General features: G+C 39.5%; 1 protein-coding gene across 1 annotated transcript in view; it reads left to right on the forward strand.

Annotated features, from left to right (window-relative positions):
• Positions 1-1,536: 1,536 nt before the first annotated feature.
• The window catches only part of MRC1 (mannose receptor C-type 1), a 109,918-nt gene continuing 83,715 nt past the window's right edge, over positions 1,537-27,739 (forward strand). Inside the window, exons 1-7 of the mRNA XM_052650421.1 lie at positions 1,537-1,545; positions 2,091-2,262; positions 8,996-9,135; positions 12,933-13,058; positions 15,282-15,738; positions 19,637-19,810; positions 24,606-24,770. Of these exons, the coding sequence (XP_052506381.1) occupies positions 1,537-1,545; positions 2,091-2,262; positions 8,996-9,135; positions 12,933-13,058; positions 15,282-15,738; positions 19,637-19,810; positions 24,606-24,770 (1,243 nt within the window). The remainder of the gene's footprint in view (positions 1,546-2,090; positions 2,263-8,995; positions 9,136-12,932; positions 13,059-15,281; positions 15,739-19,636; positions 19,811-24,605; positions 24,771-27,739) is intronic.

A 27,739-nucleotide genomic window follows, 5' to 3' on the forward strand; every position in this document is an offset into this window, starting at 1 on the left:
GAACTGGCTTTCTTTTTTTTGCTTGGTCACCTGTTTTTACCTGTTAAATCTTTGTTTTAGTAAGGTCAAGGTCATGGGGTAAATTCTTTGTGGGATGATAGGCCTCCTATTGTTTGAAAATCACAGATTCTACCACTGATCCTAGTTGGCCATATGACACATTTTGTTTGATTTTAAAAAACCTGAATGTGAGTGTAGAGAGAATTCAGTTAAGTTTTATCTGCTTCTGAAATTAATGTAAATCAAAATTAGGCCAAACTTTCTGAATTTATATAGTTGATTTACATTTAAAAACCATGGATGTCTCATTTAATATATTTTTTTCTCATGATAAATCAGTGAAGCAGTGCTTTAGAAAGAAATATTTTGTTTCATTTGCTGTGTTTTGTAACCAATCTTTTTATGTCAGTGAAACATTGGATTAATGAAAAAGAAACATTTTTCTTTGTGTCCTACATTTTCATCATTTTTTCATCCTGTCAGAGTAATCTGAAATTTAGAATGTTAAAAAAAATCAGTAAGATAAATATATCACATTTCTTACTAGGAAGCAAAGTTTATAATATTACAAAGATGGTGAATCTTCGAGCTTTCCACTTGAAGACAAACTATTCATTAAAACATATACATTACCATATGTAAAATTAGACAGTCAGTGGAAATTTACTGTATGATGCAGGGAGCTCAAATCCAGTGCTTTGTGACAACCTAGAGGGGTGGGATGGGGTGGCAGGTGTAAGGGAGGTTCAAGATGGTGGGGACATATGTATACCTATGGTTGATTTATGTTGATGTATGGCAGAAACCAACAGAATAATGTAAAGCAATTATCCTCCAATTAAAATAAGTAAATTTAAATTAAAAAACTAAAATAAAATTTCAAGAAATACTCCAGCAGCTTCCTTTTATTTGGCTAACATTTCCCACACTCCAGTTGTGAGCTGGCTATCTAATTACTGATATCTGCTTCAAAATGTTCTTAATTCATGCTTTACCTCTGAAAAATAACACAATAGATCTGTAGGGTTAATATGATGCTTCATGAAAGATGTTTTCATTTCTTTAAAAAGAAAGTATCCCACCTATCATGAAATTACCAAATGAGCAGACTTCCTCCTGGCAAGATGACCCTTGTAAACCTGAAGAGGATCACTATTGTTAAGGATGGACAGTGAGCCTTTACTTCAAGTCCTGTCACTGTTTTCTCTGGATCTCTTGAGAACTTTCTAGAAAAAGACTTCTAGAACTTTCTCCTTCCTGTTACAACTGAGCTTCTTTCTTAAGCTTAGTCTCTATTTTACATTTCTTCTAGCTGAAAGGAACAAAGCTCCATATGAAGCCACTTTCAGAGCTTTCAAAGAAAATAGGAAACTCCAAACATTGAATATGGAGAGTGGGAAAGAATTCATTTCAGCCCTTAATAAGACATTTCCACCAGAAAACTATCCTTTAAAAAATAGTTTATTATTTTAGATGTAATACCATATTGGTATAATTCAGGATTTTTAAAATTATCATTTTTGGAGGAGGGCCAGCATGTGGCATGTAGGAATCTTAATTTCCTGACAGAGCTTTGAACCTGTGCCCTCTCTGTGTTGAAAGGCCAGAGTCTTAACCACTGGACTGCTAAGGAAGTCCAGAAAACTGTCCTCTATATTATTGCCTGCCATCTCCACTACGTTCCAGGGCTTGTCTGCTGAAGGTCCCTGGATTCAGCCGGTCCCCAGAGAGAACCTCACTTTTCCAGCCCAGGTAGTGGCCTCCAGCTTGCCCTCCCCCGCATCCAAGCAGAGCCCGGAGGTCCAGCGCTGTTTCACTTCCCCCCTTTCCCAGCAGGCCGGCCCTGGCTCCTAGGTTCTCACAGGCGCCCAGTCGCCTCCACCCTCTTCCTCATCTCTCTCCCACACGCGTCCCTCTCTCCCCTTCCTCTGTATCTGCTCTTCTCAGAAGTTAGCTTACGAAGCAAAGTTGTAACTTTGAATTCCTGTTTTTCCAACCACCCTCATGTGACAGGATATCTCCTTATTGGAGGTTTTCCCTAATTTCAGAAGCCCTTTAAAAGTGGGCGCTTCCTCCACGCTCCTTTTCAGCTGGGCCGTTCTGAGAAGGGCAGAGCGGGCAGGGACAGCTGGGGGCTCACTGGCCTGGTCCTCCCCACTCTCTTCTCTCCATCCGTGGAAGAAAAGGATAAACTCTGGACCATGAGGCCGTCCCCACTCCTGCCTCTCCTCTCTCTGCTTCCGGTAGCCGTGCAGCTCCTGGGTAAGTAGGCTAATGAGGTGTGAGCTTCCTGACTTGGGGCCTGGGGTCTATGATACCCCCTCCTTTGGGGGAGAGTGTTAAGGGATTCCTTCCACACCTGCGTGGAGGAGGAAGCCGGGCTACAGCACCACCAGCTCTGCAGGAAGCTCCTCCAGGTTCCCAGGCCTGGAAGCTGGGGACTGGGAGGAGGCAGCGGCTCCTCGGGTCAGGGGGGCTGCCTGATCTGAGCCCCTCAGAACCCTGCCTTCCTCTTATCTCTTCTCTCATCTCCCACTGCCCCTTCGCTGCTATATATTCTTAGAGTGATTTCAGCTCTGGTTGGCGAATTCTTGTTTTCAATTTCTATCGAACTCTCAAACCAATCTCTTCTGAGCATTTTTGACCAAAATGAGGGCAGCACTGGTGTCTCTCTCTATTGTAGGTCTAAGGATGGGTCACAGATAGTACCCCCCAAAGATCTCATGAGAGTTTTACAACTCATCTTTACTCTGTGAATGCACCTTAAAAAAATCTGTTTTTAAATTGGAGTTGATTTATAGTGTTGTGTTAGTTTCAGCTGTACAGTAATTGGGATCAGTTATACATATACACACATCCCCTCTTTTTTTACAGTCTTTTCCCATATAGGTCATTACATAGTATTGAGTAGAGTTCCCTGTGTTGCTTATTAGTTATCTGTTTTATATATAGTACTGTGTATACCTCAATCCCAATCTCCCAATGTATCCCTACTCCCCACCCCCACCCCTTTACCCTCTGGTAACCGTAATTTTTATTTTCTGTTTCAGTGACTCTGTTTCTGTTTTATAGACAAGTTCATTAGTATCCCCTTTTAGATTCCACGTGTAAGCAATATCATATGATATTTGGCTTTCTCTGACTTACTTCACGCAGCAGTGAATGAACCATTTTGATCACTCCTAGTTTTTATTACTAGACAGTTCATCCTTAGGTGTTCTACATCGATCCTTCTCTCAGTTCTAAGTTGTTCAAACTGATTTATTCCTATTCCTCCATCCCTTCCTTTTTTTTTTTTCCCCCCCTGGAAATGGATGATAACTCATGAGGACCAGACTCAGAGCTTTCCAGAAGCCTGAAGACAGTATGAAGTCTCTCTCTTCTATTTCTTTAAACACATCTTGCTTTACCCTCGGAATGAGAGCTGAGAGCGTCTGGAAGAATGTTTATTCCCAGGTCTCTTTTGAGATGAAATAGATGGGATTTCAGCCTTGAAAATTTGGATTTCTGGTCCCCCTTCATTTTTCCCAAATCAGCAAATACCACCTTGCCCAGCCTGTGCCAAGGGTGTTCCATGCCCTGCCGACATGTTGGAGGCAGGTGCTGGGGAGAGGGGATCATGGATGAGACAGAAACTCCTGACCACCAGGAAGCTTTCCAGGGAGAGTGTTCGACCACAGAAAACAAATCGGCATGACCATGAAATAGCAGAGATGATAAAAACACAAGCAAAGGCAGTATAGTTTGTACCTGGACCCTGCTACTTAATTTCTTTGTGCCTGAATTAGAAACTTTCTTAGTATATAAACTAAGGAGCATCATATCAATTGTCCCATCAGTTGTTGCAATGACTCAATGAATTAAACCATGTAAAATATTTAGAATATAGTATGACTCATAATAGTTCCTAAATGTTAGCTATTCATAACTGTGACTTCCACCCCCCCCCCCCCCCGCCCCCACCATGGTAGCAATCAATAGCTCAGTGTAAGCAGGATAATTAGCATTTAAAGGAAAAGTTTTCCAAGAAACAATACAGAGGAAGGAGTCCTGAAGTCTGAGGAGATATTTTCCCTGTTGTTTTTGTTTAGTCACTAAGTCATGTTTGCAACCCCATAGACTATAACCCTGCCAGGCTCCTCTGTCCATGGAATTTTCGAGGCAAGTATACTAGAGTGGGTTGCCATTTCTTTCTCCAGGAGATCTTCCTGACCCAGGGATAGAACCTGAGTCTCCTGCATTTGCAGGCAGGTTCTTTACCACTGAGCCACTAGGGAAGCTCTTATTTAACCTGAGTCCTGGCTACAAAGCACATCTCTTAGCGAGTAAGAAGGGTGACGGGATAGCAGGCTCTGTATCACTCTGGTCTTCATCTTGAAAGACTGTCTTGTGCAAGAGAATTAATATATTCTTTGTGACCCCAAAGGTTAAAACTAAGACCAGTGACAATCTTCTAAAGGTTTCACTGTCTCAAATAGAATGTTCTGCATAGGAGAAAGTTTTCTGTCACTAAAGGTCTTCAGACCCTGAATGAGACCTGTACTGTAACCTGGCACTTCTCAATAGAAACATCATTGGCCACATTATGTAGCCATGTTTAAAAAGGTAAAACAACAACAACAACAAAAATAGGTGACACTGATTTTATGAATATGTTTTATTTAACCCAGTGTATCCAAAATATTATTAGTCAACATTCATCAATATAAAGCTTTCTGGGATATTTTTACATTCATTTTTTTAAAAACTTTTTTTTTTTTTTTTGAGTATAGCCAATTAACAATGTGATAGTTTCAGGTGGACAGCAAAGGGACTTAGCCATTCTCTCCTATACTCCCCTCCCATCCAGGCTGCCACCTGACACTGAACAGAGTCCCCTGTGCTATACAATAGGACCTTGCTGGTTATCCATTTTAAATATAGCAGCATGTACATGTCTATCCCAAGCTCCCAAACTATCCCTTTAGATTGATTTTAATACTAATTTAGGACATCTTTGAGGAACAGTTGCCCACTGACCACTTCCTTACTAGTTTTCATAAAATTTTCCTTTAATATTTATATTTTCCCTTCATTCTTCCTTTCTTTTTTTGTCTTTTCTTTATTTCTAGTCTCTCATTTCTTCCTTCATACATATGACTTGTTTCAGTACCAGATTTAACACATACTTTCTGACATTGTTGAGCAAAACCAAGTTTTTGTCCTCTTTCTTTCTTCAGTTGTTCTTATAGTTGTCTATTTTTCTTGTTATTGTCCCAAATGACTTCTGATTTTTTTCTCTAATTCTGAGTTGGATATCTGTCGATGTAGGGTATTGCAGATACAGGTAAGAAGACAATTGCTTTGTTGTGTGACATTTCAGCGCCTTCTTAGGTTGTTGGACCTAATTTCTAGGTAGGAAGAATCACTGCTGGTTAAATGTGAGTGTTAAAGAATTAAATACACTTAAAGTAGGTCAGAAGGAGAAAGACAAATACTATATAATATCACTTATATGTGGAATATGAAGTATGAACCAAATGAACTCATCTATGAAACAGAGAGAGACTCACAAACATAGAGAGCAGACTTGTGGTTACCACGGGCAGGGGTAATGAGGGAGGGATGGACCAGGAGTTGGGATTAATAGATGCAAATTATTATACAGAGAATGGATAAACAGCGAGGTCCTCCTGTATGGCACAGGGAACTATATCCAATGTCCTGGGGTAAACCATAATGGAAAAGAATATGAAAAAGAATGTATATATGTATAACTGAGTCACTGCTGTATAGAAGAAACTAAGTGAATATTATAAATTAACTATACTTCAATAAAATATATTTAAAAAGAACAAAATATGGAAAGCAACTATAAGGGGGAAAAAAAAGAATCAAACACACTCAACCTCAGTTATAGACAAAGACCCCTATCTTCAAAGGGACGTGAAGATCACAGTGATGACAAGTGTTCCTGAAACCTGGTTTCTGACACTGAACCTTGAGCAGCTGCAGGAGAACCAGGAGGTCACAGAGCAACTAGGGGAGTTGAACAGAAGGAATGTAGCCTTTTAAGTGGTGTGTTGTCTGCATGGCAGAGAAGGAACAAAACTGCTATCAATGTGAGAATAATAGGGTTCTCTTGCCTCTTGGTGAGCATCAAGCACTGTTGAATGGAAACATCATATAGTTATACTGATCCATAGAGGGAACTCAAGGAAATCAGGTAGAATAAAATTGAGAGCAGAAGGAGATAGGAAGGCAAGTACCCTTTGAAAAGGAACTGAAACTGGCATAGGAGACATTGTAGGATGTGCATCATGTGTGCTCAGTTCTCCAATTGTGTTGGACTCTTAATGAACCCATGGGCTGTAGCCTTCTAGGCTCCGCTATCCATGGGATTATCCTTCCGGGAATACTGGAGTGGGATGCCATTACCTGCTCTAGGGGATTTTCCTAACCCAGGGATCAAACCTGTATCTCCTGTGGCTCTTTGGCAGGCAGATCCTTTATCACTTGAGCCACCTTGGAAGCCCTTACTGTGTGACAGATTCTTCTGATTATAAACCAAGTTAAGGTTACAGAGCCCTTTCAGATCCTTACTCACTTCAATTAATTGCTTTCAGATCCTTAATCAGATCCTTATAACAACCCTATGAGATGGGTTGAAAGTGAAAGTGAAGTTGTCCAGTCGTGTCTGACTCTTTGTGACCCCATGAACTGTAGCCCACCAGGCTCCTCCATCCATGGAATTTTCTAGGCAAGAGTACTGGAGTGGGTTGCCATTTCCTTCTCCAGGGGATCTTCCTGACCCAGGGACAGAACCCAGGTCTCCTGCATTAGAGGCAGATTCTTTACAGGCTGAGCCACCAGGGAAGCCATGAGATGGGTTGGTTGGGTGTTATTAGTGTCATCCACCTTTTACTACATGAGGAAACAGCCTCAGAAGTCAGCTAGCCAGTAAGGACCTGACCAGTTCTTGATTGTGGTCTGGTTCTGAGCCTGGTTAGGAGGCTAAGAAGTAGATGTAATTTACTAGCTGGAGCATATTGTTCAGCAAAGACATAAACGTGCTTCAAAACAGCAGTATGTCAAAAAGGGGATTAGTCCCTCTATTTGGATCAATTATTTAGATTTTTCACTTGGAGATGGGAAAAGGGACAGTAACCTTTGAGGGTTCACTATCTGCAAAATGATTTTCTGGGTGCTTTGCTTAAATTATCTGTAAATATATATATATCTAAATATTTCTAAAAAATATTTAGAAAGTTTCCAGTAGCTCTATCAGAGAGCATTATTATCCCATTTGACAGATCAGGAAAGTGAGGCTAGAATGATTAATTTAACTGAGGCAACGCAGCTAGGACTTGGTGGAACCAACATTTGATTGCAAGTTTGCTGGCCTGCAAACACATGCTTCTTTCCAACACATCATATGGGAACTCTGGGGTCTCTATCCTTCTGTCTGTCTCTTTGCAACAGTTCTCTGTTTTTTTCTAGTTTCATCCTGCTCTGTACCATTTCACATTGCCTACAATACTGATTTTCCCCAGTTAATGATAAGCATATACTAATATGTATCAAGCAATTTCTGTGTGTCAGGAACTGTTCTCAGTGCTTTGTTTAGATGATCTAATTTAAATCTCACACGGCCAGCAGGTCCTGTACTTTCCTCTTCATTCTTCAGGGGGAAAAGGCAGCACAGAGTAGTTTCGATACTTGACCAAGGTCACTCAGTAAGCAGTAGCGCTTCAATCATGTCACAGTCAGGTAGACACAATGCATAAAAATTAATTTGCCTGGTTATGAGTGGAAGAAGAAAAATTGTGTAGTCTCAGCTTCTTACCTACATGTTTTGCTTGTCTTGAAGTTAGCAGAGAGGCTGGGTTTTTGAGGTTGATGATTAGGAGAGAAAGGGAAGGATGGTGAAGGAAGTGGCAACTGGGAATGGAATCCAGGATCAAAGTCGGGATCAGCAGGTGGCGGGAGAGCTCCTGAGATGGGAGTGAATGAATCCAGGAAGGGAGTAGGTATTCCTATCTTTAGGGAGGGAGGCAGGAAGTTGGCAGTGTTCCTTACTTATTCCCAGACTGTTTTCTCCTTAAGGTCGTAGTCCCTATTGGATTAATACTTGCACCTCCCCCAATAGCCTAATTGTTGCTGCTGTTGTCGTTTAGTCTCTAAGTCGTGTCCGACTCTTGGGACCCCATGGACTGTAGCCTGCCAGGCTCCTCGGTCCATGGGATTTCCCAGGCAAGAATATTGGAGTAAGTTGCCATTTCCTTCTCCAGGAGATCTTCCTGACCCAGGGATCAAACCTGTGTCTCCTGCATTGGCAGGCATATTCTTTACCACTTGGGAATCCCCAATAGCCAAATGCGGTGACTTAAATTGGTAGGTTCTCTGGATATTTGATGAACGAATGAAATATCTAAGAGGAAAATAAAATCATTTTCAATTTTTTCTTTATCCTTTTGTTCAGTATCACTAAGCCCAATCATGTGATCCTTAGTTTCCCCCTTGGCCCAGCAATTGTTATAGTGTGTGTGTGTGTGTGTGTGTGTGTGTGTGTGTGTGTGTGTGGTAGTGACGATTTAGTCCCTCAGTCATGGTCGACTCTTTGTGACCTCATGGACTGTAGTTCACCAGGCTCCTGTGTCCATGGGATTCTCCAGGTAAGAATATTGGAGTGGGTTGCCATTTCCTTCTCCAGGGGATCTTCCTAACCTAGGGATTGAATCTGGGTCTTCTGCATTACAGATAGATTCTTTACTGACTGAGTCTCTAGGGAAGCCCTTGTGTATAGTAAGTACATAATAAATATTTATTTTTAACTAATATATTTACATAAATAAATATTTATTAGCTTAATTTCAGTTCTTTGGAGACACACTTGTAGGGTGTACTGTCACTTACAGGGGCTAATGAACAGATTCTTGGTTTGGTTGACTCAAGACGGTGACCTCTGACAATGACTTGACTTGACTTGACCTCTGACAATGACTTTTTTCCCAAGACTGGGAAAAATCTTGGGAAAAACTGGCTGAGGAGGGGGCCGTGAGACCAGAGGGAGGTAGCTGGTCCAGGGTGGGTGAAGGAGCAAGTGAGCCCTGTGGGCAGATGAGCTCAGCCTTCCTGGGTACCCTGGGTGACAAGGTAGACTATATGTCTCAGAATCATCCTTCCTTGGTGTAAGGATTAGGGCTGTTCATTCCTCTAACACCCACTGGTCACTAGTGAAGGGCTACTCCTAGGAGGTCCTAGGAGGTGTTCGTTCTCTGACCTGTCTGGTCTTTGCAGTGGGTGAGGAGGCTCTGATGGTCAGAAAAATGTCCCCAGGCCCAGAGATGTGGGGCTGCCCCTGGGGAGTGGAGCTGGTACTCACTGAAATAGCAAAAGGCAAGAGAAATAAATGGATTTCTGGCAGCATCCACTACAAAATACCCATTTACTTTCCTCTTATCCAGCTTCCCTGTCTTCCACAAGTTATTAGCTTTTATGTTTTCATGTCAGTGTTTTATTTATGGATGGTGGGGAAAGCCTAAATATGCATAAGGAAATACAGCCTATGACAATTATATCTCTAAATTGTCACATTTAATAGCTTAACTTTCTTTGCCAGTAAATTTGGAAATTTGAACTTCCCTGGTGGCTTAGTTGGTAAAGAATCCTCCTGCAATGCAGGAGACCCAGGTTCAATCCCTGGGTTGGGAAGATCCCCTGGAGAAGGGGATGGCTGCCCTCTCCAGTATTCTTGCCTGGAGAATTCCATGGACAGAGGCTATAGTCCATGGGGTCACAAAGAGATGGACATGCCTGAGCAACTAACACTCTCACAGGCCCATCCACATCTCCACAAATGACCCAACTTCATTCCTTTTTATGGCCAGACTTCAGCCATTTTTAACCTGAGACGTTGCGTGGAAGCTTCTTTCCTAAATGCATTTTGACTTTTTATATTTCTCCCCTTGAACTGTGGGCTCTGTATATCAGGGAACTTGTCTCTAGTTTGTCTTTGCATTGTCAACAGCAGGGTGCCTGGTATCTTTATTTGTTGAAAAATAAGAGATTAGTAAGACTGAGTTAAGATGCATGGCTGGTCTCGTCAATTCGGTAAATACATTTCTGATGTATAAGTACCATCTATTCTCATTTGTTCAGCTTTGCAATATTTCTGTTACAAAAACATAGTATAGACAACAAAAATTGAATGTTTATCCAAATAAAACGTTGGTCTGGTTCATAGTGACAAAAACGCCGTAAGCTGTCTTTTGGTCAAGGTCTTGAATCACTTTCAGAGGAAGACAGATGACATATTAAATCAGAGACATTGCACAGAGACAGTGATACAAGCAAAACTCACATGTTGATGCATCAAGGAGAAGAATAACGTATGAACACAGGATCATAAAGCGATAATTTTACATTTCCTCTTATTGTCTGGCAGAAGCAATATCAAACTTGCACTGCTTCCTAGTGTCCAAGATACATAAAGGAAATAAGAAGAGATAAGTTTGTATTGAAATAGAAGCTTTTCATTTGCAAGTACTTCTGTTATAAATATGAACATTTATAAATTGCTCTTTGGGAAAAATAAACTTTCAGAGTAAAAAGTCGTATGAAATAGATCCATCATCTTGAATCAAGCATTAAATAAAAGAAAGTACCTGAATTAACAGTCAGGAAATGCTTCAAATTTAATAACTATTCCTTTATTCATTCAACAGATACTTATTGAGGGCCTACTATGCTCTGAAAAGAGAGAATATGGTGCTGGATTGGAAAGATAAGTCTTTCTACTTAGGGAATTTACATTCCAGTAGGGATACAGACAAAACATAAATAAACAAAATTTTAAAAAAATATGTTTTAAGATGGTTATTCATATTATATAGAAAATAAAAGAGTAAAATTAGAGTTGTTAGCTCACTAAGAAGTTGGCAATTGAGTTGGAACCTTAATGAGTGTCTCAAGAAAAGGGAACTTGAAATATGGAGTCTGTAAAGTGAAAATGAGCTTCAAGTTTTTGAGGAACAGAAAGGCTTTGTGGCTGGGAGGTGGTGAGTGAGAGAGCAAGGGTGGGAGGAGGTGAAAGTAGGAACAGCTCCCCTGGATGGTGTAGCGTCTAGTGAGCTGTGACATGGAGACTGGAGGGTTTGGTTCCTGTGTGTGCGTGGTCCTCGTGAAGGGTTTACACTTGGGAAGAGATATGGTGAAAAACAAAATCTCTTCCATCCTGGAAAACCTCTCCCCAAAAGTAAAGGAAAAAGAAAATAATTTTATTCTTGAATAAGTATTCAAGCATAATGTGACATGTATTGGCAATCTACTAAAGAGACTGCAGAAACAGAGACATTTGACCCTTTTATATGGCCAAGTAGAAACATTTCATGGTGTCAAGTAGATTTTGCAGTCGGGTCAGGTGACATGTTAAGCTTGTCTCACCCAGGAAACTGGGAGATCAGGCATTATCGCTAATGATTCCATTTCAAACAGAGGAAAATCAGAGCAAGACCATGGTGGCTTGTTCTGGGGTATGATAGTGGAGATGTTGGAGAAGGCAGTGGCACCCCACTCCCGTACTCTTGCCTGGAAAATCCCATGGATGGAGGAGCCTGGTAGGCCGCCGTCCATGGGGTTGCTAAGAGTCAGACACAACTGAGTGACTTCACTTTCACTTTTCACTTTCATGCACTGGAGAAGGAAATGGCAACCCACTCCAGTGTTCTTGCCTGGAGAATCCCAGGGACGGGGGAGCCTGGTGGGCTGCTGTCTATGGGGTCCACAGAGTCGGACACGACTGAAGCAACTTAGCAGCAGCAGCATGCAGTTGTGGATGCTGACAAGTCCAAAATCTACCGGGGTAGGTTGGCATGTTGGTAACTCAAGAAAGAGTGGATATTGCAGTTCAGGTCCAAAGATAGTCTAGAGATAGAATTTCCACTTCTCTGGGTGACCTCAGCCTGTTTTCTCTGAAGGCCTTCAGCTGGTTAAGTGAGGCCCACCCACAGTATGGGGTATAATCTGCTTTACTGAAAGTCTACTGATTTAAATGTTAATCTTCTAGAACTAGAAAAAAAAAACAAAAAACTTCCACAAACAACCTTCATAGCAACATCCAGACAGGTGTTTGACCAATTATTTTGATCCTATGGCCCAGCCAATTTGACACATAAAAGTAACCACTGTGGTACATTTTTGGAGAGAACCAACAGGTTATAATTTTGTCCTAGAAAGTGAAGGAAAGCTGAGAATCTAGATGACTCCTAGGTCTTTGGCTTATAGATCTAGATGTATGCTGGTGCCATTAATAAAAATGAATACTGGATGTTTGCTCATGAAATGCCATCATAGTTAAAGTTAAGATGGAACTACAGATGAAACGTAAATACATGAAATAAAACTCAAGGAAGTGTAAAAACCTCTGAAAGAAGAATGCTATTCTTGCATAAAGACTTCTAAACACCTTACTTTAAATGACTTGTTACCAGCTGGTTGGTTGACTGAATTTAGACAGTAAGTGTTGGCCACTCAACAATGCAATCAAATGACTGAAGTAGAAGGTGGAAGATAGATTTCGTCAGGATGGTGCTAAGCAAAACTACATGTAATGTGGAAGAGAAGTCTGGAGAAGAAAATAATAGCTGCAATGGCCAACACAAATTAAATGTAAAGGTCAATATAGATGAGTCTACAAATATCTATGGCAACACTTTCATAGTTCAGTACACTTTTAGCCAGGTATAAATTTTTGTATGGTACATTATCCATTTAAAGAACATTTTATCTTCCTACTTCCTGGGTTTTATTGTGAGTAAAACACAATATTATTAAAATTTTAATTGTATTACCAATGCACAAAGTCACTCATGTTGCCACACAAAGATCAAGCTTGGGAAGGACTTCAGTTAGATGGGAGGAGATTGCTTTGACACTGCATGTTCTGTTGACAGACGTCAACTCCAAATATGCCAACAGAAGCAGATGTTCTGAATTCAGGCTCTAGTGAGTCCCGATTCCAAGAAGTGGAACCAGCAGACATGCGGAACCCAGCCAAGGAATCTAGGCAGAGGTTCAAAGTAGCTCTGAATTAGGAACCCAGGCAACACAGAGGCAGGAGGTCTCTACCAAGTGTAGACAAGAGCAGATATGGCAAGAGAACATAATCTTTTGAGGCAAAGATCCATTATGACCTCAAAATTGATGGTCCAAGACTGATCTCAGAGTGTGAGTGTTGCCAAGTCCACAGGGGTGTTGAGGACAGTAAATAGAATTTGGCTTGTGAAAGTGCTTTGCAAATAGCAAAGGGTTCTGTTAGGGATACTGATTATTTGATAGTTTCACTGGGATGACCTGATTAAAATTGGGGTTAGCTGATGTAAACTATTGTATAGAGGATGGATAAACAACAGGTCCTACTATATAGCAGAGGGAACTGTATTCAATATTCTGGGATAAACCATAATGGAAAAGAATGTAAAAAAGAATATATGTATGTATAACTGAATCACTTTGTTGTAGTAGAAATTAACACAATATTGTAAATCTATTTGTTGTTCAGTTGTTAAGTTATGTCTCACTCTTTGTGACCCCATGGACTGCAGCATGCTAGGCTTCCTTGTAAATCAACTTACACTTCAATGAATGAAAAAAATACAGTTGAAATCAAATGTAAAAAAAAAAAAAAAAAAAGCTCATTTAGCCAAACCCTCAAACATCTGTAATACTATACTAGCTCACTTTGAAAGAAGCTCTTAAGTAGAAGGAATTTACTCAAACTTCACAAAAAGTGTTTAATTTATATTTGTGCCCCCCAAATAGTCAATTCCTTTCATTTGTCTATTAAAAAATAGATAAGAAAACCTTTAAATGATCAAACTTGAATTCAATTGTGATTTAAAGGACAAAAATGTGCTTATTAGCTCCTTTTATTCTTTTCTTTTTTGGCAAGAGGAAGTTGAGTTTTGCCAGATAGCAGCTATGTAGTACAAGAATAAACCATGTATACATATTTATTTAAAGTGCCAACCCCAAATTGAAAGCATAAAAAAACGCTGTTATTTGTAAAGTTACTCTTATAAATATTACCTTAAGCAATATAAAAACGTAACATACTCAACCTTTACTGCAAACTTCACAAATTATTAAAATTTTCAAATGCATTTTGTATCATTTTTTAATACAAAGGTCAAGTTGAATATGCCAATGAAATGACAGATACTAGATATCTGAGTTGCCCACTGTTGCATGGGAAACAAAACAAAAAAGCTCTCTAGTTGCCTAGACCTGGGCTACCCAGCAGACTCTTAGCTCACAGATTTGCTGGCCATTAATTGAAGGTAAAAATTCCTAAAATAAAATTGTTTTTCTAGACACAAGAAACTTTCCCAGTGTTATAATTAGAATAATTGTGTACCAGTTCAGTTCAGTTCAGTCGCTCTATAGGTTTCGTCTATCTCAAAGAGGGTAAGGATAGTCAGACTTCAAAATTCTGTTCTAGGACACAGAAATATTTAATTTTATACTTTATTGTGTTCATCTCCAAATTTGTTTTTCTCAGATGAGTGTTATTTCTTCTATTACCTATCGTTTATGTTTGTGCATGCTTATATTCGTGCTCAGTCATGTCCAACTCTTTGCAGCCCCATGAACTGTAGCCTGCCAGGCTCCTCTGTCCATGGAACTCTCCAGGCAAGAATATTGGAGTGGGTTGCCATTTCCTCCTTAAGGGGATCTTCCCTACCCAGGGATCGAACCCGTGTCTCTTGCATCTCCTGCATTGGCAGGCAGATTCTTCACCACTGCGCCACCTGGGAAGCCCCCTTTTATGTTCACTTCACTACAATTCATGCACATTTAAAGCGTTTGAGCCTTTCCATAAGGTTCCTTGTCCAAACTAGAACATGTTAAAGACTTCCAGTCAATTACTGGCAGCTGGCAGACATGTACTCCTGAGAGAGGACCCTCAACCCAGTCTTTCCAGCTTCAGGGACCCTTCTGGAGGAGCTGAGTTGGCCCAGGCAGAGTTAATTTCAACCTTTTTCTTGTGGTCATAGGTCTTTAAGGGAAACAGAAAAATTGAGAACTTATTTTTCTTTACCTTTTTATTTTATAGCTAATAAACAATGTTGTGCTAGTTTCAGATGGACAGCAAAAGGACTCAGCCACACATATACATGTATCCATTCTCTCCCAACCTCCCCACCCCTTCCAGGCTGCCATATAACATTCAGCAGAGTTCCCTGTGCTATACAGTAGGTCCTTGTTGATTATCTTTTTAACATTAAGAACTTTTGAACTAGAATATTGCCTTTATCCTATGTATCCACTTAAACACCCTTTCTCTTTTTTTAACAGACACAAGGCAATTTTTAATATACAATGAAGATCACAAGCGTTGCGTGGAAGCATTAAGTCCCAGTGCAGTCCAAACTGCAGTTTGCAACCCGAACAATGAAGCTCAGAAATTCCGATGGGTGTCTGAATCCCAGATCATGAGCGTTGCACTTAAATTATGCTTAGGGGTGCCATCAAAAACTGATTGGGTTCCTGTCACTCTGTATGCCTGTGACTCGAAGAGTGAATTTCAGAAATGGGAGTGCAAAAATGACACGCTCTTAGGAATCAAGGGAGAAGATTTATTTTTTAACTATGGCAACAGACAAGAAAAGAACATCATGCTTTACAAGGGATCAGGTTTATGGAGCAGATGGAAGGTTTATGGAACCACTGATGATCTGTGCTCTAGAGGTTATGAAGGTAAGAAGCTTGGAATTTTTTTTCTTTTGTCTTTCTGTCCATTTTTTCTCATCCTCTTATTTGAGAACTAATTCAAGAAAATAAGAATATTCTTGTTCAGTCTATACTAGAAATATTGATTGCTTTTGAATTTGGAATGATTGTGTGTTCTGTGAGTGAATAAATGCAGTTAAAAAGTCCTGAGTGATAGTTTAGCTATTTGTGATTAATGGGAAGATATTTCTTATAACTTTTGCTAAAATTTTCCCTGACAGCTGTTTTTGGAAATTACTTTTCACTGTCATCTTTAATTCAGAGTCTTGAATTTAATACTGTGTGATTGTCATGATAAATGAATTTAACCAAATGTTTCTTTTCCTTTGGTTTAAGTCATCTCTAAACAAATGATCTATGGAAACACATTTTTTAATAACTCAGGCTGCAGAAAATCTTGACATTGACAGTTTGGGTTTCTAAATGTTTCTAATTTATTTGTTACCTTATGGGTATTTAGAAACATTATATAATAATCAGAAAATTAGCAAAGCTGAGGCGTTAGCTTGTAAATTAACCTTTAGCATGTTTAGTCTGCTATTTTAGAAAGTGATAGCACCAGTGGGCAGAAAATTACTTTATATGTAGTTGGTTCCTTTAGCTCTTCAAGGTGAAATAAAATCAGAGTATCTAGTCTTCTCTTATCTAGGCCAAATTTCATTTTCTGGCAGCGGCACAGAAAAAATAAAACAAAAAAGAACTTGAAATCCTTTACAAAGGCCTCTTGAGTCAGACGACAATGTAGCCACATTCTAGGATGGGTCATTTGGTTGTTGTGTAGTGCTATCTAGAACATCCTCAAGGTCAGAGAAAGAGTTTGCCTTTTGGGACAAGAGATTAACCTGTTTCCAAAGTTACTATGTTACCGAGGCTGCAAAGTTTGGTTGAACTTGTCTGATGACAGCTATGCAGAGCATCAGAGTTCAGCTCTTTACAAGATAATGATTTATTAGCTTTCCATTTTCCTTCTATGTTCTATAAAGAGAAAAACAAAGTAGGAATTAAACAAGAGTGAGGAGGAGGGCTCAGAAAAAAGTTATCCTGAGGTCTTTTTTGAAAATAATGTAGATTTAGAAATTATGTGAGAGACAACCAAAGTAGCATAGCATTTCAAGAGAAACTTGACAGAAAGTTGTAGGGCAAGACAAAGGTGAACTAAACGTTGACTGAGTCAAATTCCACAGATAGGACAGTAGTTCTAACTGAGGAATTCAACACAAGGAAGTTTGGTGCTAAAAGATGGGAATTCTCATTTTATTTTAAAAGATATCACTGAAGTTCTACAATCCCCTTCCCACTCCCTGCCCACACTTTCTGATCTTCTGTTTGCTTTCAGAAAAATATGCATAGGATTTAAGACAGTGGTTCTCAAATTTTAACGTGATTAAGAAACATCTGGAGAACTTGTTAAAAATACAGATCCCAGGGTCCTCCTTCACTTGATTTCAAATTAGCATATTGGGGAAAGGGCCTAGGGATCTACTGAATTATTTTTATGAACACCTGGGTGGTTGGATGCAAATAGTCCCTTGACCACACTTTGCATAGTCCCTAACTCTCTCCCAGTACTTAAGGTATTCCTGCTAGATGATCTAGCCTTTCAGAGAGATCTTGGAATCCATTCATTGGAATATATGTTATAAGTAAAGACAAGGCGGAGAGGATGTATGGAGATTCTTTGTCTCTCTAAAAAAGATTTGGGGAGGAATACTGTCTGAGACCAAAGATTTAATTTTTGAGTAATAGAATTAGATTTTGTAGATTTCGAAGCCTCTGCGGATTGTCTGGAAGAGTGGAGCACAAGAGGAAGAGGCAATGAGTGCTGTGTCATGACTTGTTAGTGAAGTGGCCTCATCAGTGCTTTGCTTAATAAATCAAGTTAGGGACTAGTGGACAACACTGCGTGTCTACTGCAGGGAGGGTGGGTTCAATCCCTGGTCAGGGAACTAAGATCAGCGTGCCCTGTGGTGTGGCCAAAATTTTTAACAGAATAAATAAATACATTGAATTAGTCCTTAAAAAGCCATTTTTGATTGGCATTTATAAGTTGAGCTCTGAAAATTCCTTGGCTGCTTTAACAAGCAGTGAGACTAAGCCCTAGGTAGTCATTATCAGGTTTACTTCATACAAAAGAACAATGGCATAATTATTACAAATCCAGCATATTTTTATACAATCTGTGATTTGGAAAAATAGTCCTATAACTTAGTGGAACCAAATTTAGAATCACATTTTAAACTTATTAACAGCTAGGTGGCTCAGACGGTAAAGCATCTGCCTACAATGCAGGAGACCCAGGGTTCAATCCCTGGGTTGGAAAGATCCCCTGGAGAAGGAAATGGCAACCCACTCCAGTACTCTTGCCTGGAAAATCCCATGGATGGAGGAGCCTGGGTGGGCTACAGTCCATGGGTTCGCAAAGAGTTGGACACAACTGAGTGACTTCACTTTCATTTTTCAATTGGGAAAAAATTTTGAGGGAATTGAAAATAAACCTAGCTTTTAAGGTAGACTGGATAAGTATGAATAAAGGAAAAGGAAAAGAGGTAAGTCATTTACTTTTGTCATACTCTTTATGTACATTGGGATTCCCCGATAGCTCAGTTGATAAAGAATCTGCCTGCAATGCAGGAGATCCTGGTTCTATTCCTGGGTTGGGAAGATCGCCTGGAAAAGGGATAGGCTACCCACTCCAGTATTCTTGGGCTTCCCTTGTGGTTCAGCTGGTGAAGAACCCACCTGCAATGTGGGAGACCAGGCTTCGATCCCTGGGTTGGGAAGATCACCTGGAGAAGGGGAAGGCTACCCACTCCATATTCTGACCTGGAGAATTCCATGGACTGTATAGTCCATGGGGTCACAAACAGCTGGACACGACTGAGTGGCTTTCACTTCACTTTACTTATGTACATTAGGCGCCATGCTATGAGCTTTACAACTGTTGTATTATCTAAATAACTTTTAAGATGTCTTTAAAGAATTTTTTAAAGTCATAGATCTATGAAACAATTAGGAAAAGAGTATTCTTATCTAGAAAAAATTCTGAATATCAACTGGTCACAAGAGACTAAATATTTCAGTATAGAAGACTATTATCTCCCAGAGATAATCTGAACATACTGGAGAATTTAGCTACATGAGTGGTTTGGTTCTTATTGGAGATGTGACCTTCTCTAATCTTTTTGGCTTAAGCCAAACCATAATCCACAATGGTTCTATATTTGTTTCAACTTCCTTTTCTAGGTAAACCTAGAGCTCCCCATTTTGATCTGTTTGGACTCTTTTTTTAAAAAAAAGACAAATATTGGTGATAGTATCTAATGGTTTTGAGTACTATTTTCCATGATGTGAATCAGAGATTTATATGAGAATTCCTACCCTTTCTTGGCCATTGTTGAGGGAATCGTGTAGAGTGTGTCTTGTTAGGAGTGGTTGGAGGGGACTGAAGTTTTGACTGTGTGTTTGGGTTCCACAGTTATAAGGTTATTTTTCAATCTAGAGATTCAGTAATTCTCCAATTTCAACCAAGAGGAAGGATAGCCTTTTCTCTATTTGGAGGAAAGGGAGAAGTCAAAGTTGGCAGTAGAGCTGACTACTTTTGGCTTGAGAGAGCAAAGGGGAAAACCTGTTGCCAAAGACAGCGGAACAGAAGTGGTACTAGAGTTGTTCCTGAGGACACACTGCTGTATGAACCCAGCAAAAGACAGGGCTCGAGAGGGAATGGAAATACAGGGGAATTCCCTGTGTGGGGCATGCGGTGTCATCAGAAGAGTAAGACCTGTTCTTGCAGTAACCTTCTGATTGGGAAGTCAGTGTTCAGGAGACTCACATCATTTCTAAGTGCAAGTCGGTGTGTCTCTTCTAGCCATGTACACACTCCTGGGCAATGCCAACGGGGCAACCTGTGCGTTTCCATTCAAGTTTGAAAACAAGTGGTACGGGGAGTGCACAACGGCTGGACGATCCGACGGCTGGCTGTGGTGTGGAACTACTACGGATTATGACACGGATAGGCTCTTTGGATATTGTCCATTGAAGTGTAAGTAACTTTAAGACAATTTTGGCATATTTAATATGGCAACCTACCCACTCCAGTATTCTTGCCTGGAGAATTCCAGGGACAGAGGAGCCTGGTGGGCTGCTGTCTATGGGGTCGCACAGAGTCGGACACGACTGAGGCAACTTAGCAGCAGCAGCAGCAGCAGTGATAAAACCTTGTGTATTTTTTTTCCTTTTTTCCTTTTTTTCCTTTATGTGATTTCTCATTTATTATCTCAGATCATACACCAGCACAATCCTGTACAGATGTCACTGCCCCATTTTCTAATGGAGGGAGTGATCTGTATCTGTTAAAGACCACAGCTCACATCTGACTCTTATCCCTGGGTTGCATCAAATGACCCCTTTATTTTCACTAAATACTTCTTCTCTTCAAATTCCTCTGTTACTGTCAGTTATTTTCTAAGACTTTAGGGCAAATTATACTGTATATGATACAGTATATACTTAATACCAGAGGTGGTCATCCCATTTTCCAACCCCGCAATGGTTTACCTTTACTATAGATCAAAAATAAAATTTAAGCAATGCTACAGCATGAAGTTTGATAGAGTGAGAGATGTGAGGGATGCCTGAATTTTGTGTCCATGTAATGAAAAGGGTTCCTTGCTGTGAAAATGATAGTAATGCTACTCTTCTTAAATTCAGTTTAAGAAGAGTTATCATTTAATTTAACATAGTTTCAATGGAAGTGAGTTATGTCTATGCTTGAAGGGGTTCTAAAATGAAAATATTAGTCTTATTGGAATGATGCAAAATAAGTTGCACTGTGTTATATTGATAGGAGGGGCCATCAAAATGTTTGGTGTCCTTTCCATGCTCAAGAATCTGTTAAGAAGCAGGGCAGCGGGAGTTCCCTGGTAGTCCAGTGGTTAAGACTAGGCTTCCACTGCAGGGGGCATGCGTTCTGTTCTTGGTTGGGGAACTAAGATTCCACATGCCACACCATTCAGCCAAAAAACAAAAAAAAGAAAGACTGGGCAGCGGATTTTGGGTGGGGTGGAGGAGAGCATTTGCGTCAGAAGGCAGAGAGAGGGGTGAAGAAGGCAGAGAAATAAGAGTTCTTTGCTTCCCTTTCCATTACACCTCTTGCTGCCCGCTGCTCTCATCCTTTCCTTCCCCCTGAACTTCTTACTCTTGCTAATTCAGATTCTGTGGATCAGAGCTCCTGTTTTCTGCTCTCCTGCCAAGGGCTGAGTGCAGGGGCAGAGCCTCAGAGGCAGTCTGGGATGTTGTGAGACCATCTGCATGGCAAGAGTGTTGCTTACCACTAAACTTTCAGGACTACACATCCACCTACAATCACAGTATTCCAAGGATTATGATGAAAAAACAGTCCCGTTTACAAAAGTATCTTAGTTTGTAAAGCCAAACTTCAAGAGTCGTGTTTATTTACCTCTTTTGATTTTTAATTCCTAAAAATCACACTAAAAATTAATTTGATTTCTCAGCCCCTTAGATTATTGCAGTTCCCCTCTGGGTATAGTCCCTCTCTTCTGGTTGAGCACACACAAAACCTCACAGTCTTCCTGTGTTCATAGAGGAACCACTCTCCCATTCTTGGGTGAGGTAAATGCATTTCTCTTTTATGATAACCTTTATTTATTTAATTTTTTTAAAAGATATTTTTACATGGACCATTTTTTTTAAGTCTTTATTGAATTTGTTACAATATTGCTTCTGTTTTACCTTTTGATTTTTTTTTTTTTTTTTTTTGACTACAAAGCATGTGGGATCTTAGCTTCCCTACCAGGGATTGAACCCACACTCCCTGTATTGGAAGACAAAATCTTAACCAATGTATTCCCAAGGAACTCCCCTATAACTAAAGGTTTGATTCCCATGAAAGTTGATTGATGTCTGGTGTTTGTATTAGAAGTTTTGCTGTCTGAAAACAAAATTTAACATTTTTCCTCCCATAATGTAAAGCAGTATTTGTTTTCTAGTTATGGAGGAGCATCTTTGTCCTGGACTTTGCAGGAATAGTATTTTCTAAATCTGTTATCATGTAGTGTCTTGGGGCTACAGATCTCATGGGTCCAGCTGTAACATCTTACACTTAAACAGTGTTGACGGAGGTGTTGGTTGCATGTATGATTTAATGAATCATTAAATGGAAGACAAATGGTGAGCCAGTAATCATTTAAAAAAACACTCAAAAAGCGAAAACTCACCACCTTGGCTAGATGTGCGTTGGAGGGATAAACTGAGTATCTTCTAGAATAAGTTTTTAGTTTCATTGATTCCAATTTTTGTCTTAAAGCAAATTATATATTTTTTCCAGTTAACTATAAAAGAGAAATTACTGTAGAAATATAAAACACTTTTGATTTCAGCATGCGTTATGATTTTAAAGAAACTTTTATACAATTTATGCCTTTTTAAAGAGTTTTGCAGTTTCCCAAACTATTTCATTGTCCTTGCTTTGTGTTTCTTTCAAAAGAGCATTTTATTTTATGTTAGTCTTCAACTAGCAGATTCAATCCAGGAAGATGAGGTCCCAGCTATTGACCTAGTGACATTTCATATATGCTCTTCATTGTCCTTTTTATTGTTTATGGTAATGTTTTCCCTCTATTTAGACATTTATTTTCAAGTATCAGGGCAACAGGAAAAGGAAAAGCCCCCTTTCTCTCAGTTCCTCATAGCTTGCAATTTTAGCTTTCAGTATCTGTTGTGCTGGTTTACTGTGAGAATTTGTATAATTTGGGGAGATAGAGGGTCAGCAAACCTATGCATTCATTGAGAAATAAGTGTTAGTTCCTTGATTTAAAATGAAAAATATTCTTTCTTTAAATGAAAAGTCTTGTATTTTTTCTTTTCTCATTTATATCCCTTTTCTTCATTCCTAGATGAGAAAATCATCCCCCCTTTTTTATATTTCACACTTTCTACCACAATACAAGCCAAACCACCAAATTTCTAAAAATATTTATTTAAAATAGCTTCCTCTTCAAATAAACCTCAAATCAGTCTCGTTTGAATCATCTCACTTACATGAAGAAAATTCCATTTGCACATTAAACTAGTAAGATCTCAAATTACATTAAGTTAAATTTAATATTACTAACTCAAATTTATTTTTATATAGAAATATAATGATTTTATAGTTAAAACATCTTAGAAATGTCTCTGTTGTTGCCCAGATGAACTGTTGACATATTTATCTTCCTCTTTGGTGTTTCATGGACCTTAAATTTCATATCATAGTGTGTGGTAAGTGTATGAAAAAGGTTACTTCCTTGTCAGATACAAAAAATTGCAATTATGTGCATATATAAAGTGTAGTCTATATGTGTATGCAGAGAGTAAGCTATATGCATATATAGTGTAGACTGTATGCAATATATGATGTTGGCTGTATGCATATGAATACTATAGGCTCTATACACATGGACAACTGTCCAGTTTCTTAGCAAATTGAATACTTCTCAGAAAATCTGAGAAGTTACATAATTTTTCTCTCTTCCTTACAAATAAATGAAAGGGTTATGACTTCACATGACTTGTAAGTAGAATTTTATATTACTAAAAAGATGACAGAGAAGTTTTTATAACACAAAGCACATAAAAATATTTAATTGTTGACTCATTTCTCAATCATCTTATATGCAAAATGCTATCAATAATGCTTATTCATCTATATTATTGGCCTTTCATAGAATATAGCCAAGTTTATAGAATATATTGGGAAGTGTAAAGTAGCAAAGGAAAAAAATAAAGTAAAAATTTTAAAATTATTTTACTCTGAATGAAAAAAGTTAATGATAAGCTATTACTGAGAGGTACCAACATGTAATATTCTGCTTCCCTTGTAGCTCAGTCGATAAAGAATCTGCCGGCAATGCAGGAGACTGGGTTCAATTCCTGGGTCAGGAATATTCCCTGGAGAAGGAAATGTCAACCCACTCCAGTGTTCTTGCCTGGAGAATCTCATGGACAGAGGAGCCTAGTGGGCTACAGTCCATGGGGTCTCAAGAGTTGAACACAACTTAGTGACTAAACCACCACAACATGAAATATATTCTAGAGATAAGAAAATGAGACTCCAGAAGCTGTTGATTTAATTTAAGATCAAATCATGAGTGAGTGACAGAGCCTGGAGGCAAGTTCTGCTCAGTCTGTGGAATCCATGGCCTTTGCCTGTAATGCCTGTGTCTTTGGTTTAAAAAGACCAAACTAGAATGTGCAGGTGACATATACATTGATGCAAGAAGACATATTTATTTTCTCTTCTCTTTCTTATTTTTCTAGATTAAGGAAGTTGGGGTGTTATCTCTATTCTTTTTTTTTTTTTAAAGAACCACACATTTATTTGGCTACACCACATCTTAGTTGAGGCGTGCAGGATCTAGTTCCCTGACCAGGGCTTGAACCCGACTGAGTCCAAGTCCCTTGCACTGAAAGTGAGTCCCTTAACCACCAGATCACCAGGGAAGTCCCTGTTATCACTGTTCTTAATCTCTGTATATGCCTTACTTCTCAACTCATCTGATCTCTAGTGTCCTAATGGAAAAACAGACAAGTATCTTTCCTTTCTTTCTCAAGGCACATGAAAGAAATGTAATGCGGTGGATCTTTGGAAAATTCCCCTTCTTCATTTCAGGAGTCAAGACAATCTCATAGTCACTTTAAACCTAAGTAAAAGAAAGAATAAAAGGAAAAGAAATACAATATTTTAGGCATTAGTACTACCCAGATTGTTTAAAAAATATTGTCCCCTGAAAATCCTTTCCCTGGGTAATGTAATCAATTCCTTTTGGCTTCTTTTGCAGTTGAAGGCAGTGAAAGCTTATGGACTAAGGATCCATTGACCAATATTTACTATCAGATAAATTCCAAAGCTGCTTTAACTTGGCACCAGGCGAGGAAGAGCTGCCAACAACAGGATGCCGAACTCTTGAGCATCACAGAGATACACGAGCAGACATACCTGACAGGTAATGATGTGAAATGAAAACAAAGTTGTGAGGTCATGATTGTTGTCTTTCTATGTGTGCGTGCATGCTCAGTTGCTCAGTTGTGTCCAACTCTTTGCGACCCCATGGACTGCCAGACTCCTCTGTCCTTGGAAATTTCCAGGCAAGAATACTGGAGTGGTTGCAGTTTAACTTAAAATCAAATAGCACAAATAATTATAGATATCATGATAGAGTCAGTCCTAAACAGATGGTGCAGAGGGCATGACAAATGTGAAACCTGTAAAAGACACCTGAAATGACAAATAGGTTTTGTCTCATGAGCTTTTTAAAAATTTTGTTTATTTTTTAATTGAAGGATAATTGCTTTACATAATTTTGTTGCTTTCTGTCAAACATCAGCATGAATCAGCCATAGGTATACATATGTCCCCTCCCTCTTGAATGTAGCTAACTTTCTTCTATTAGTTGTGACAGTGTCTGGAACCTGTGCTGAGAAGGATTCTGAGGATTAATCTGGGCTCAGAGTAGAAGATGCCACGATCAATTAGCAATGTTTTAGACACAAGACATGGGTGCCAGACTGGTCAGGTATTCTAGGTCTAGCCTCAAGTCAGTGGTTTTCCACTAGCATTGAAGAATTTACTCCCACCACAAACAGGGACAAGAGCTGGTGTTTTTTTTTTTTTTTTTTTTTACCTCCTAGCTCTTAAATTGGAGAAGGCAATGGCACCCCACTCCAATACTCTTGCCTGGAAAATCCCATGGATAGAGGAGCCTGGTAGGCTGCAGTCCATGGGGTCGCTAAGAGTCGGACACGACTGAGTGACTTGACTTTCACTTTTCACTTACATGCATTGGAGGAGGAAATGGTAACCCACTCCCGTATTCTTGCCTAGAGAATCCCAGGGATGGCGGAGCCTGGTGGGCTGCCGTCTATGGGGTCGCACAGAGTCGGACACGACTGAAGTGACTTAGCAGCAGCAGCAGCAGCTCTTAAATTCCCAGACTACTGGTTTTCAGGTCTTACTGATACTGTTTCTATAATTTTTTTTTTTGTGTTTGTTTATATTTGAAAATGAAAAGAATTAGTGTTTGCTTGAGATGAGAGGTTCTGTTTTAACTTCTGTAATCCTTGCTTGGGGAACAGAGAGATCAGGACCAGAAATAAGTGTGAGATTAAGAGCATCCCCCATTTCCTGCTCTAGAATCTCTCCTCACATTCACCTTGACCCTGCTTCTAGCTTAATCTATCTCTGTTCCAGTCACCACCATGTTGAAAAAACCCTTAGTGGCTTCTTGTTTCTTACCAAATAATTAACAACACATCTTTGCCTGACTTTCAGGGGCTGTCCCCTGTCCACTGAGTGCTCCCCATTGTGCTTTTCACAGTTTTGACAGAAGAAAAGTTTTGGGTTTCTCATCTAATGTCTCATACTTTCTCACCTCCACATCTGTTTCCATGGCATTTTTTATATCTGGGATTCCCCACATGTTATCCAGTTGAAAGGCAATCTTCTCCCTTTCTGTCTGCATTTCTCTTACTTGTTTACCAGTTTTATAAAAGTTACTTATATATGTTCTACTTCCCCTACTAAATTATACATACATTCATTTAAAATTCATTCATTCATCCTATAAGATGGTATCTGTGCGTGGGGCACTGTTTTAGGTCTTAGGGACATAACGATACCAAAGCCAGTCATGTCCTGTCCACGTGGAGCTTAAAGTTCAATGGGGAAAACACATAAACAAGAAAACAAACAATTAAATACAAATTATCATTAAATGCCACAGAGAGAGCAAACTGAATGCTGTGTAGAAAAAGGATTGTAGGGGCAGACAGCTGAAAGTGAGGGATGTCTTGTGACTAGGTACGTCCCCACCCCCAGAGAGATTCACACACAGCAGAACCTTCCAAGGAAGACAGTATTGAATATTTGCTGACTGACAAACGAGGACGCAACACAAGAAAAGCAATTATTTAGAAATTCAGCCTCACATTTGGACCAGTGGTCGGTTTATGGCAAGAAGACAGTGGTTCTTAAGCGTGAAGTTGCTTATCCGTTACTAGGGAACTTTGTTAAAGTGAAGCTGCCTGGGTGCACACCCCAGAGAATGTAGATTAGTAGGTGTAATGTGGGAGCCCAGGAATCTTCATATGATCAATTTTCCAGGTGATTCTGGGGCAAGTGGATGAGGACCACACTTGGTAAAATGCTATATTCAACATACAGCATTGTCAAACATGTCAAACATGTGTCAAACATGCTGTGTCAAACATGCCTACTGATTCCATCTGCCTGGACAGCAGGCAGCAGAGCTCAGAGGTATAGGGCACAGACTTAGGAGCCTGACTGCCTGAGCCCCTGATCTGTGAAGCTGGGGGACCTTGGGGGTAATACCTGAGGCTTCTATGCTGCAGTGACATCATCTGTTAAGGGAGAAAGTGTGTGTTACCTGGTTTGGGGGACAGAGTTGTCCCCAGCCTTACCTCATTATCTAGGACTTTGCTTTCTCCAACTCTTTTTGGATGATATCTCCATCAACTGAAACACATTTCTCCTATAAGTTACTGTTTTTAAACCGAATTTGAAGATGTAGGTTGCATCCTATTTTAGGTAGAAAAAAATGTAACATGCATTATATTGTAGTACAACTTTGTGAAATATACAAGGCATTATTAAGAAAGATTTTTCTACCTCTTGCCCATTTCTGAGGACTAAATCATGAAAACTGGCTCCACTGTAATGAAAGCTTTGTTGCAATAGTTAGGCACCAAGTATAACTTTGAAAACACCAAGTATAACATTTTTCCTATTAGTGTAACTGCAGCCGCCATTTTCTTTCCAGCGTTATTAAGGAAATTGAAGACAGAAAAGCAGTGACCTCACTGGGGGTGTTGTCCTAGTCTCTGTTGGTCTTTGGGGCCTTTGTATGTAGTGTTGGGACAAAGTACAGAGAGATCAATGTTTATAACCATGTATCGA

This window comes from Budorcas taxicolor, chromosome 13 (assembly GCF_023091745.1).
Source record: "Budorcas taxicolor isolate Tak-1 chromosome 13, Takin1.1, whole genome shotgun sequence".
In the NCBI taxonomy this organism is placed as follows: domain Eukaryota; kingdom Metazoa; phylum Chordata; class Mammalia; order Artiodactyla; family Bovidae; genus Budorcas; species Budorcas taxicolor.